The sequence below is a fragment of the Cyprinodon variegatus genome, unplaced genomic scaffold, assembly GCF_000732505.1.
Source record: "Cyprinodon variegatus isolate N-32 unplaced genomic scaffold, C_variegatus-1.0 Scaffold1042, whole genome shotgun sequence".
In the NCBI taxonomy this organism is placed as follows: domain Eukaryota; kingdom Metazoa; phylum Chordata; class Actinopteri; order Cyprinodontiformes; family Cyprinodontidae; genus Cyprinodon; species Cyprinodon variegatus.
This window is the reverse complement of record NW_015151495.1, coordinates 111,221-125,118: the sequence shown is the minus strand read 5'-3', so window position 1 is coordinate 125,118 and position 13,898 is coordinate 111,221. Positions and strand designations below refer to the sequence as shown.

The 13,898-nt window shown below is 35.9% G+C and overlaps 1 protein-coding gene across 5 annotated transcripts in view; it reads left to right on the top strand.

Annotated features, from left to right (window-relative positions):
* The window catches only part of LOC107100989 (alpha-1,3-mannosyl-glycoprotein 4-beta-N-acetylglucosaminyltransferase C-like), an 80,839-nt gene extending 68,202 nt beyond the window's left edge, over window positions 1–12,637 (top strand). For 3 of the 5 annotated variants that reach the window (XM_015399713.1, XM_015399714.1, XM_015399712.1), the window contains 3 exons: window positions 8,870–9,013; window positions 9,098–9,242; window positions 11,244–12,636. In XM_015399713.1, coding sequence (XP_015255199.1) covers window positions 8,885–9,013; window positions 9,098–9,242; window positions 11,244–12,409 — 1,440 coding nt within the window. In that variant the 5' untranslated portion in view covers window positions 8,870–8,884 and the 3' untranslated portion in view covers window positions 12,410–12,636. Of the gene's footprint in view, window positions 1–8,869; window positions 9,014–9,097; window positions 9,243–11,243 lie in introns of all 5 variants that reach the window. The other 2 variants (XM_015399716.1, XM_015399715.1) reach the window with 2 other exon arrangements.
* Window positions 12,638–13,898: the final 1,261 nt, after the last annotated feature.

Genomic DNA, 13,898 nt, shown 5'->3' with positions numbered 1-13,898 from the left:
GAAGCAAAAGTTCAGGTCAAAGTCCTGAAAAGCATTTGGAAATAGTAATCCCTGCTGCACCAAACTTTACACAAGACAAGCTAATGGCAGCAACCAAACCCAGAATGATCCAGAAGATTTTCAGACACAAAGTCACGACCTGTGATTCAGGAGACCTGTCTAGGTAGGATAACCCTACATCACTTCATTTAATATAATCAATAAAATTTTGTCCATTTTGGTTTAGAGCTAATCTTGAGTCTAACCATTCGAATTGTATGTTGCCTTCGTCTTTGTCGTCTTTGGACCAGACTACCATCAGCTCATTTGCATATGAATCATCAGAAATTCATCAGGGTCCTCATTAAATAACATATTTTAAGGTATCAAAGTGCCTTAAAGTAATTAAAGCGTCCTAAATTACATCATATTTAACAATTAAAGGTATAGTGGAGGATTTTCTTTATCCAGGTGGATCATCTAAATAAGTGGTCCTCGTAATTGTCAATCATTCTGGTGAATCCCCATTTTCACTTAAAATTTGCAAATCTTCTTTTGAATTGTATAAGCTTGTATGATTGATGCAAACAGCAACTATTTGCATCAAGTATAGGCGGAAGGGGTTCAGGGTTGTGCATGTGCATATTTTTTAAATGGAGAGGGCGGGTCTTTTCAAAAATTTGTGAAAATCCTCCTCTATACCTTTAAGCATGACTTTGCTGATAAAATGGATAGTTGACGTTCTTTCATTAAATCGCTCGGTTGACGTCATCGTCGGACGTTTTTAGAGCAGCTTGGCGAAATATGACAGCTCTTTGTTTATCCTTATTTTAGATGTGTTGTTCTCCATATTATGCAATTAATATTGTAGAGAAACAATTAAATCCACACAGAAAACCAAAATTGCTTGCAATTATTTGCAAATCCAAAGCCAAAAGTAGCACTTAGACAAAATCTGGAAAAAATGATACAACCAAAGGATGTAAAGGCTAAGTTATTAAAATTTTAAACAATGTAGTTTAGTAGAATTTTATAAGAACTGATATACAAAAGTACATTTGGTGTATTTTCATAAAATGCAATCAAATACAACCTGAATGTATTTCTGGTTTCACATGCACAAATAAACTATTGGTGTCTATTGTGCCACTGGTACAGACTGGTAGAGACACAGCTGCTACAAAGGGCAGTGAGAAATCCTCAGGAGGCTGACCAGCTTTAGGGAACCCTGTCTGCAGGGGTCTGCAGCTCAGAACACCCAAAAATATTTATAAGTAGCATCACAATCCTGATGAACTGACTGCCTGGATGACACTTTGAGTTGTACTTCCTTGCTTAAAAATATCTTAAAATTCCTTTCTTTTGCCAAAATTAAATACAAAAATAAATCAAAGCCACTCTGTTCATCATCTGCATCATCTGTAATTTAACACAGAGCCTGTCCAAATGGCATGCACTTTGCTGGTGTCAAAAATGCTCTTGATGAACGTCAGTGAGCACAATCATCTAAGATGATGTGGTGTCGGATGACTGACGCTCAAAACGCATTCGGTGTGAACGCAGCATTAGTGTAACAAAAGAAGGAAATCTGGAAGAGTTAAACATTTCTTCTGTAAATCTCTAAAACCTTTAAATGCTCAGATTTTTCTTTTTAGGTTTGCATTCTTATTCATAAAGCTGCATAATTTTTTTGAGCTGTTATGTCCACATAACCTGTTGCATGATCCAACATTATTTGAAAAATGAGTAAAAAATAAGTCAGAAATACTTCTTGGATTGATGTCTAGTTTTAAATCCCTTTTTAGACAGTTTAAAATCATATAACTACATTACATAGATCCTTTAACTTGGTATGGCCTTATCTGCAAACATGCATTGCCAGTTCTTAGGAGAACCTGGTTAATGTGCAGTATAGTGATGAGAAACTCTCTAAGGATATATTACTGTTTGAAATGCAGAAGCTCATTGGTATTCTCCTCTATCTGTTTTTATTTTACAGCCTCTAATCTAAAATGACTTCACTTGTAGAAATGAGCTCCCGGGTTATGCATGCTGATAATTTGCTGACAAAAAAAAGAAAGAAATATATAATAAAAGGAGCATGTCAGCAGAGAAACATTTTAAGCAAAAGCAAATAGAATCCGAATGTGGTGCTTATTTATCCCCCAAACCTAGCTTCATTTCCATATAAATGTATCTGACCTATAGGAGGCTTGTTTGTTGTTTAGATTCAAAGAGATAAAGCAAACACAAGTCTCATTTCTTAGAAGGATTGAAGGAAGCACGCAGCCATTATTGTGCCTTGTTAGGTATTCCTTGGTTGTCTCAATATCAGATTTCGTTGGCTGCTGTCTCAGATAATGGTGTGTGAATATGTGTGCCAGGACTTTTATAATATTGACTTGTGACAGCTACTTACTCTTGATGCTGCTGCGTCTCTCAGGGGCCACCCTGGAGCTGCTTCATGACAGAAACCCTGAACGACTTACTTCTCCAGCAGATGGAGGATGCTTTTCTTGGTTAAAATTCGAGCAAAAGGGTGGTTCAGTGATGTGGTGTTTATTTAGTCCTTGGACCTAGCAGAGGAGACTCAGCGTCGCTTACATTGAAGGTTGCACTTAAATGTTGTTCAACGTCCAAATTAAAGAAGGTGGCATGGGAGCTGAGTTATTTCTTTTAGGACTGTTTGTCTAAAAGACTTTATGAACGCAGTAAAAATTATGAATTACGATACTATGTTGTTTGACCCCTTATGGTATGCTGTATGGAGTGAATTTTGTTCCATTATTGTTGTCATAAAAGAAGACCATTTGGAAATTGAAATAAAAAAGCAACCGAAAAAAAAGCTTTGTTTTTTTTTTTTTTTCCCCAATAAAGAATAACTTTTCAGTTCTCTCAGATTTTATTTTATTTTTGAAATTGATTTTTACAAAGGAGGGCTTCTCTTTGAAATGAGGACTAAAGATGCATTTCTGTTGGTCTGCATGGGAACTGTCATATCGGAGTGTTTGTTGTTTTTTAGGCTTGAAATAAAAAGAACACAATATGAAAAAAAGCAATTTAAAAAGAATTCAGTTCTTAAAAATAAACCCGAAAAAACATTAAGAAATGAAAAAAGAAAACAAAATTGAAAAAAAGTAATAGATGAAAAATGAATTTGAAAAAAATATACAGAAAAACAAAATCTGTGAAAACCACAATATTACTCTTAATATTCTTTTTTGTTAAAATATTTTTCATTTCTATATTGAATTTTTTTTTCTTCAAATTTCCAGGTTCTTCGCTTGCAACAATAATGCAGTAATATTCACTTTTAGTCAGTTATTTTCTTTTATGTCATACTTACTTTTTTTTTTACATATTTTTTTGTATATCCAACAGAGATAACGCATGATCATAAAAAGCTGGTTTCAAACATTGAATTAATTTATTAAAGGTGAAATATTTAAGCCAACTTACACCTATAAATAAAACATGAATTCCTCTCAATAAATCATGAACTACATGAGCTGATGTAATATTTGAGGTGGTTCATGCTGCTTCACAGGTTATCTCTCACACTCTGCATGTCACATCAGGCATGTGTAACAACTTACGAAGTGTTTACAAGATGCTAAGCACCCTGCACAAATTTCATGGATGCTGTTCAGGCAGTCAGAGACCATGTTTTTACTTCTTGACAATCAAAACTTTTCACATTGAGATATGAAACCAAATCAAAAGCTGTGATTAACTACATGCTTTGGATTCAGCCAGACTCCGGATAACTACCCGCCCTGTGGAAATAATAAATAATTTAAAGTAGAATGTGTCTGACTGCATGAATGAGTGTAAGCAAAAAATGTTATCTCTTAAAAATCAAGAACAGAAAAGAAAAAAAGTCAGTTGCAAACATAGTTTTTGGGAATCCAGTGAACTTTGGTGAGGAGGTCTCAAAACATAGAAGAAATATGGAAGTAGTGAGGAGGCCTAATAAACAAAAAACCCCAAACTTCAAATCTACGACTCATCCAGGTTCTCACAAAATAAAAGATTAATGTTACGACTGTCAGATCTCACAGGGTTCAGTTATTGTCGGTCCCTGGAAAACTCAGGAAAACTGCATCCATGGTAAATTTCCAAGTCCAAAACTACTTCTGATGATGTGAGTTACATCTTATGTAGAACGATCCCGACTCTTTTGAAAATGCACGTTTCACTGTCTAAAAACAATGTTACGCTACAGCACTAGTGTTGCACCGATACCAGTATCGGTTGGGGCCCCGATCCAGCACTAAAATGCTGGTATAGATATCGGCGAGTACCAACAAATAAGGCACCGATACCATTTTGAGAGCAACTATTGTCACCCATTTCAGGTAGGCCATTAAAAGTTCTACTGGATTCACTTTGTATTAGTCTTTTCCTGCTTCACAAAGGTAGGAAGCAGCTTGACAAAGCCATGATGGCAATTATTTTACATCCAAGTAGTATGCAGTTCTTCATATATACACGCATACATCAATTTTGAACAGATGGTATCCGTATGGTATCGGTATCGGCCGATACTGCACAGTCAGGTATCGGGTATCAGTATCGTGGCCAAAATGGCATCGGCGCAAAAGTATACAGTACACAGACATCCATCGAGCACTAGGACCAAGCGGAATACCGCAGCTCAAACTGAAGCCTGCATCCCTGAGTTTAGACCGCAGACAAGCTAGTGATTGGCCAACCATCTTTTCATCTGAGATTGGCTCTCACCGCTGTCACTCCTGAAAAGCTCACTTTATAAACATCTGACACGCCACTGAAACGGGTCTGTGATTGGATGGTCAAACACGCTGAAGTTAGTTAGATTAGAATACTTGCATCCCCACCACTTCTGAAATTAAAATTTCATCCATTTGGCAGCCATTCCCATAGGACTGATTGATTGACTTTATTGATCTCACAGTGGAGAAATTTACTATGATGGGTTTTTTTTTATTTTTAAATGTATTGTTTTTTCACAGGACTAAATAGCTTTGCACAGCTGTTTTTCGAATGTTAACTGACTGTTGTCATATTGATTACTTCAAGCACTTTACACTACACCCACATTCATCCTTCTCCATTCAGAAATGCTCACCTTCATCCAATAACAGACTGGTAACAGCTTGGGGTTAGGTGCCTTGCTCAGGGGCACATCGACATGTTGGAGTGCAAGACAAGTTTTATTAACTAGTTAGAGATAGATGAAGAAAATATTATCTGTGTACTCTGTTAGATGTGAGATGCTCTTTGTATTTCTGTTACCTTATATGGAAAGCCTGTGGTCTGGGGGAGTGGATTTAGGAAACTGCAACTCTAGACTTTGAGGGAGTCAGACAGACTCTAACAGGGTGTGGTTGATAGGAGTAAAAACTAAAGTTAATAGTTTTACTAGTTTTTCTCATCTGCTTATTTGGGTGACTGAGTTTGAGGTAACGATATGGTTTGCTCATTAAATAATATTATTTTATACAAATAAATTCTGTTAAAGCTTAAAAATGCCAGTGCATTTCATGTAAACTGGGCCAAAAGTCAAACAAAACATAATTTTAAAAATCTCATGTTGTCTTCGTATGCTAGTAGAATTAGTTTCATGAATTAAAACATTTAAATCTGACAAAAACTTTAATGTTTAATAAATCTTTAAAGGAACAGTGTGAAGTAAGACTTTATTATTCATGCAATAGAATGACTGATAATGAATACAAACCAATTATCATGGGAACTGTTAAGGTCCTATAACAAGTAGTTATCTATCTTTATAAAAATTTTAACTTCTCTAACAATTAAAACATGAACATTTTATATTGCTTAATTAAAATCCTAACTTTACCTCTTTACCCGCAGACTGTATGTTTCACAGTGTAGATGCTGCTGTATATTTAATTTGGTAGATATAGTTTTAGAAGTTTTTCTAGTATATTATAAATCTTCACAGTGCATGTATGGAATGGTGTACTTCAAGCTAAATGCCTTTTCACATGTCAGTATTTTATTTCCTGTTTTACTCTGTTACTTAGCGGTTTATGAAATATTCCATAATTCCAAATTCAACAAATGGGCCACAAAAATGACCTGAGGGATCAAAGGGAATATTTTTTGTAAACCTTGTTTGGGTGTTCCAGGATTAAAGGCTTATAAATCTTCTTCAACCCAAAAAGACCCTGTACACAAGTTAAGCATCCCTCAATAGGGTACATGATCTATAATTTTATAATTTCTTTTTCATATTTCGCTCTCATTTGTATCTTTGTTTTAGAATTAAATTTATTATTTATTTTCATTTCTCACTCTTTCTTAATTTCATATAATTATAAAAAAAAAATAAATTTGTACAGCCCTTTGACCGACATCTGAGCTTCCTCCTCAGCACATTTCAGCACAGACGGTGGTTACACAGAAGTTTATAGAATTGCAATGGAAGTATTTCGATACTCTGGCTTTTAATGAGCTTAACGGCCATGGAAACTGTTTTAAAGACATTTAACCCTTCCCTTTGCACATATGCAATGCTGGTGAGAAACGTGCCCAATTGTTTACCACACAAAGACACTACTGCTGGCAAGATCCCTCATTATCAGATGACCTAATTTATATTTGTTAAAGAAACAATTCATTCTGTAGTTAATTTACAATCCTATTACTTTGACACATGGAAACATCTGGATGTTTTTATTATGAAATTTTAAACTGCTGGGCAGCTTGAAAATGATCTGATTTTGATTTTAGATCTTTGATTATTTTATTCCCATTACTCTTTGCAAAGACAGGTCCATATTTAGACTTCTGATAAATGTAAAAGACAATTAGTAACAGTTTACTTGTGGTTTTAGTTCAAATTTACTCACTTAGTTGTGAAAGTTGCAGTTTAGTAAATGATAAAGTATTGCTGTGTACCTATTATATGCAGACATTCAGTTTGAGATGGTCAATTTGCTAAAACCTGCTGAGATTGGAGCTCTTTCAGATTAACTGTAAGCCTTCAGGATGTTTTCAGTTTTCTACTCATTCTTTACAATGAGAAAACTGGTGCCTTATCTATAACAAGTAAGAAAACCTGTATGATGACATTGTCATTGAAGCTCGCCTGCAAGGTCTCATCTATCCCATTAAATTACCACATTCATGCCGAGGAGCATCAATTTCCTATCAGAAGATGTCACATGTATCTAATAGCTTCATCTGGACTCGAACATGATGATTCACAAACAGAGCAGATGACTGACGTCTCAGCAAGTGAGCAGATTAACAACCAAAATTATCCATGCCCGGCAGCAGTTTGGCTTCACCCAATAAAAAACCTGAAAATCAGCTTTCTGCATCTGTCTCAGCCCTGCGCCGGTCACATCTGTCATGTTGAGTAGCCCATCAAAACGTAATTATAGATGACGATCTGCCCAGGTTCTGATTGATGGCCCCTGGTTGCATCTGATTATTATTATACTGATTAAAGTTAATAATCTATACTGATAGATAGGAATAACTTGCATCGAAGTGGAAAGACGGGGGAGTTGCCTTGAATAAAGAGGAGGAATAAGGGAAAGACTCCTTTGTTATATTGAGCATGTAAATCAGGAAAAAATAATTTTAAATCAATTAATAATACTATCACAATAACTTGTTCAGATTTAGTTTTTTTTCCATATCAAAACATTCACAGAAATCAAAGATTAAATATCCTTGAACTGATGTGGTTCATATCCATGCTGCAACAAATTAAAATGAAGCTTTGATGTTCTGCACTGCTTCTCTGTTGCCTAAAAGATGTAAAAATAATATATGGAGTAAATTTTGTTTAATTATTGCCACATGAAAATAACATAATAACATATAAATATAAACAACAATTTTTTTGAGTAACTTTAGTGTTTTCTCAGATTTTATAAATAAATATATTTCTCACTTCTTTCTTTTTGTACAGGTTTTATACTTTAAATTTTATTTTTAGATAAGTCAGTTTTTCATGAATAGCATTATTTTTTAAATTGCTTCTCACAGATCACATTCTCTTCACTTCAAGCCCAGTCCAAACGCTCGCTCTTGCACATGCACATTGACAAATACCGGTAAATGTTGTTGCTAACTGACAGCATGCTCATAGAAATGTGTCTTTGCTCTTCACTCAGGAACTTTCACTTAGGAAAGTTCACCCTTAAAGTGAAAAGAATACCATCTCTACAACTCAATCTGAAAATGTTAAAAATTAAATATGAAGATATTTAGAAAAAAAAAAGGAAAAAAGCTTTTGAAAAAAGTAATATATAGCAAAAACTGGAAAAAGAAATGGAAAAAAATCAGTTTCCTTTTTACATTGCTTTTTTAAAATTTCCATTTATAAAATGAGTTCTTTGCTAACAACAATAATGGAACAAAATTCACTCCATACAAAGATGCCATTTTTGCTGTTTCCCAAAAGGAGTCTACAGTAGTAGGATGTTTTGAAATTTGTTTCTTTCAAGCTATAAATAAAAGCTCCTCTACCAGTAGTACAGTATACCAAAGTTATTTTGCACTCATCTGGTTTGCTAATTCTGCTCCATAGGTTTCAAGCACGGGGCTAAAGTTAACAACTAGCTAAGACTTCTATTACAAATAGTTTGATACCAGCAGATAATGTGATTCTGCAGTTTTATGAAGATTTATTATTTCAGCTCTGCATCTAGTTATTACAGGAGTCCCTGATTTAAGGTTGTGATTTATGTGACCTTCTTATAAAAGTGACTCATGTCTCATTTCACATAAGAATCTCTCTAAGTCTTTGTGGTGAAGGTATAACTTCTGACTTATGAAAAAAAGTATATAGTTTGCAGTTTATGGAAGCTAACTGTTTTCTTTTCTTTATTATTAGCTGAACCCTCTGCTTCTTTTTGCTTCCCAGCAGTGAGAGCTGATCATGAGGCTCCTGTGGAAGTCCTTCGACAAAATGAGGTGTTTAAGGAAGCGAGCCATGCTCCCCGTCCTCACCTTCCTACTCACCTCCCTGCTCTTTTTCAACCTTTACCTGGATGATGGTTACGTGTTGGTGAGTTTCTCCTCTTCAAAAAGAAGGCTCTGAAACCTGTCTCAGTGACGTTCCTATGTTGACCTGTTTTTTTTTGGGCTCTAGGAAGGTGAAAAAAGACAGCTGGGAGAGACGATTCATCCTTCAAGCTCTGACAGATATATGCACACGTTTAAAGATTTGTCCAATTTCTCTGGGAGTATCAATGTGACGTATCGCTATCTTGCTGGAATTCCTTTGTCAAGAAAAAGTGAGTTTTCACGTGAAGTACAGTTGAAAGCAGATATTTACATTGATTTAAAAAAAGAAGCGTAAACATCTTTTTTTTTTTTTTTTAACAACAAACAGTTTTTCAAAATACTTTCCTAATACCAGAATAATGAAAGAGGGAGAAAAATGTTTTTACTTTGTTTAATGCCAGAGGTTTATTTCATTTAAACTCTACGACTAGGTTAAAAAGCTTTAAAGGGGCCCAGGTCACCATGGACGTAATTTTTGGTGGGGACTGGGGGGACATGTCCCCTGCACTTTTTCAAACATCCATTTTGGTCCCCTGCAGTTTTTACTGTCAAAATACAACGTTACGCTAAAGCACACAGAAATTCGTCGGGCACTTGGACCATGCAGACAATCGAAAGTCAAACTGAAGACTGCTTCCCTGACTTTATACCGCCCACAATCTCCTGAGTGGCCCACCGTCTTTTGTTGTGTGATTGGCTGTAACCGCTGTCACTCCTGAGAACCTCACTTTACAGACATCTAATGCACCATTGAATCGGGTCTGTGATTGGATGGTCAAACACGCTGAAGTTAAACATATTAAAAAATACTCCCAATTCTGAAATCAAAATTTCATCAATGCCAGTCACATACTATGCCTAGAAAAAAAAAAGAAAAAATCCATATGTTCATGTCAAACTAAAGCAGTACACACCAAGCATTTATAATGAGAGTGTTTAATATTAGTATAGTAGTATTTTTTTAGTCTCAGCAGAACTTCTTTATTGAATGCAATCAACTGACATAAACTTAATGCACACCGTCGCCATCTGCTGGCAGTACTCACTCACACACCAATCAACTTGGCAGCCGATCCCTCTGCTATTAACTCCAACATTAATATTATTTTCGGAGCACAGCTTTTTTTGTTGTTTATATAGCTCTCTAGGAATCTATTTGGTTTTTTGTGATTTTTTTTACGTTAATCTTGAATTGTTCCTCTTTCTTTTCAGACCCTAAATGGAGGAAATTCTAACATGCTTTGCTCCATTATGTCCTTGTTTACATGTTGTGTCCAAGCACACACAATATGCCACATCCTGCCATGTGGTGTTGCTATGCACTGTTAAACATAGATTTAAAATATAATCAGCCAACATGATGCCATAATAGAGTTAGTTTGCAACCGGGGTGAGCTACTGTTGCAGAAATTCAGAGTATGTATCTAGGCCCCTTTAGGTCTCAGTCCACAACCTCTCTAAAGTAGTTTGCTGTAATTTTGGCCCATTACTCCTGACATAATTGGTGTAACCCAATCAGATTTTTCCTCCTAATGTAACTGAGATGATTAAAGCCAAACGCTATACATTTTGTTTCATGAGATTTAAGGTCATGTGTCCAATAATTGCTGTTTGTATCATTGGTATATTTGCAGACTTTAATCTATTTTACATGTGGCTTTTGAAGTAATGGCTTAGACCTGGTAAAGTGGCCTTTCAGGCCTTGTTAGTAATGGAGTCTGTTATACAACAAATATTGACAAAAATACAAATCCATGACATCATTTCCACAACTCTCCTGAAAATAAATATATTTCCTCTTAATATGATCAGGTAAATAAGATGGTCTGTCAATGGAATTGAGTATTTTTTTTTTTACTTAAATAAATTGAGTACTTTTTTATTTCTTAAAGATAAACCATCTTATCATATTGGCAAATTGTTTTACTTCACTGTTGAAATCAATGGAAAAAATTGTAGTGACCTATATATAATTTTTTGCTGTGTAATAAGAATAATACTTATTTAAGTGTAAAAATTATGACATTGCTTGGAATCTAATGAATTGAAATAATGTTGGTCAATCTAACTGACATGAAGAAAGCTTTAGCCTGATTGCATGCTCATTAGTGAGAAAAAAAAAGCCATTTAATAAGTTATTTGAATATCTGGTTTTGCCTGCATTACGTATTGGTTTTTACCTTGAATTTGAAAACTTTATGTTGGAAATGATAAGAGTGTTTTTATTTCAGAGTATCTCACGATTGGCTTGGCATCCGTCAAAAGGAAGAAGGGAAGCTACCTTCTGGAAACCATCAAATCCATCTTTGACCAATCAAGCTATGAGGAGCTGAAGGAGATTGTGGTTGTGGTCCATCTTGCAGACTTTGATCTGGTCTGGTGTGAGAATGTGGTTCAGGAAATCACCAGGAAGTTTGCTCACCACATTATAGCGGGACGGCTGTTGGTCATCCAGGCCCCAGAGGAGTTCTACCCCTCTCTGGACGGCTTAAAGAGGAACTACAATGACCCGGACGACAGAGTCCGTTTCCGTTCCAAGCAGAACGTGGACTATGCTTTCCTCCTGAACTTCTGCACAAACCTGTCGCACTTCTACATGATGTTGGAGGACGACGTGCGCTGCTCCAGGAACTTTCTGACAGCGCTGAAGAAGGTGATCACCTCCAGAGAAGGCTCCTACTGGGTGATGATGGAGTTCTCTAAGCTGGGCTACATCGGTAAGCTCTACCACTCCAGAGACCTGCCTCGCCTGGCTCATTTTCTCCTCATGTTCTACCAGGAAATGCCTTGTGATTGGCTTCTCATCCACTTCAGGGGACTGCTGGCTCAAAAGGATGTGATTCGCTTCAAACCCTCGCTCTTCCAGCACATGGGTTATTACTCCTCCTATAAAGGAGTGGAGAACAAACTGAAGGACGATGACTTTGAGGAAGACTCCATTGACATTCCTGACAACCCCCCTGCTAGTATTTACACAAACATAAACGTCTTTGAGAACTATGACGCAACCAAAGCCTACAGCAGTATAGCTGACGAGTATTTCTGGGGGAAACCTCCGTGCACTGGAGACTTCTTCATTGTAATCTTCAACAAATCGACAAAAATTAGCAGAATTAAAATTGTGACGGGCACGGAGGATCGTCAAAACGACATACTTCACCACGGAGCTCTGGAAGTAGGCCAGAAGTCTGTAGAGACCAAACAGGGAAGACAATGTACATCATATATCACACTGGGGGAGTTTAAAGTTGGCAACATTGAGGTCAACGGCGTGGACCATAAGATTGGCTTTGACATTGAGTGTGTCAGAATAGTTGTCACAGCTAGTCAGAAAGAATGGCTCATCATAAGAACTATCAGCCTCTGGACCTCACAGCCTGTTGGTCAGTTAAAGTAGGAACGCTAAATTCTTCAGTTTTTTTTTGTTTGTTTGTTTGTTATTTTTTTGTCTGTATGTTTTGACAGTGTGACTTTATTTTCGGACTATTGGAGTACATTTGAATCGATCCATATTTTTTTGGATTGCTCAAAGATCTGTATAACAATGGTGATGTATCAGAAACAAAATTACTGTGTACATAAAAGATTTCTACTACAATGTCCAATTTTTTGAGGATCTGTTTATAAAAAAAACATGCACATTGCCAATACTGTCTGCAATTTTTCAAGTCATTTTATCAATTTAGATTAGATAATCTTGGCCTCTTGAAGTTTACAACTTGGTTTGAAGGAAAGGTAATGTTTTTCAGAAATTGTTTTGATATTTTTTGTGCTTTGCTACCATCTGCTGGTTCATTAGGAAACTTACAACGAAATATTTGAAATCAATTTAATTGATAAATTATATAATTTATTCGATAATCTTATGCAAAACAGAATATGTAGCACATAAAACATGGTTTGTTTAATGTTGATCAATTAATCACAGTTAATCCGTTGCTGGATTAATTTAGAAACACTTATATATTATTGAAAATGAGAAAGAAAGTCTTTAACAAACCTCATAGGAATGAAAATTAGGGTCGTGCACCTCAGTCCAGGGAAAGAAAAAGGGCTCCTTCTCTAAATTAACTGTCAATGCAAAAACAAAATACCTTAATGATTGTAGCATTTTGTCATATTGCTTTCATTTATTTTATATAAAGGAAGCAAACAAAGTACTGCTTGGTTTCAGGTTATATACCACAGTTTCTTTTTGGCCTTTCAAAATAAAAATCTGAATAACATTGATTATTTTAGGGCAACAGTGGCATTGGATGCAGGGGTTTTCCCTACTCCGGCTGTTGCTGTTGTGTCCTTAGGCAAGAAATTTCACCTGCATTACCTACTGATGGTGGTCAGAGGGCCCGGTGGCACCAGTGTACGGCAGCCTCGCTTCTCTTAGGGAACCTCAGGGCAGCTGCGGCTACAATGCAGCTCACCACCAACAATGTGCAAACTTGAAAAAGCACTATAGAAGTACAGGCCATTTAGCATTTCACCTTCTGATTGCCTTTAAATCAAGCCCCCATTAACCAGTCTGTCATGCTGTATAGGTCCTGCATGATTTGCTTTAACAGAAATTCCAGAAAGCTCACATACAGTATGAGGCCTTAACAATCAGCTGGATCAAAGACTACCTGATAAATGAATATATAGTGTCTTTAGTCAGAGGTTTCCCCAGATATGTATACTGTAAGGTAGACTTTTTATTTATTTATTTATTCCTTTATTTAACCAGGAAAAGTCCCATTGAGATTAAGAATCTCTTTTTCAAGGGAGTCCTAACCAAGACAGCGGCAAAAGAATACATTACAAATTACATTACAGTTTACAATTAAATCTATCTATAATCAGAAATTCATAAAACAGTTACAAACCATAGATCTCAATTCCAAACCTTTGAG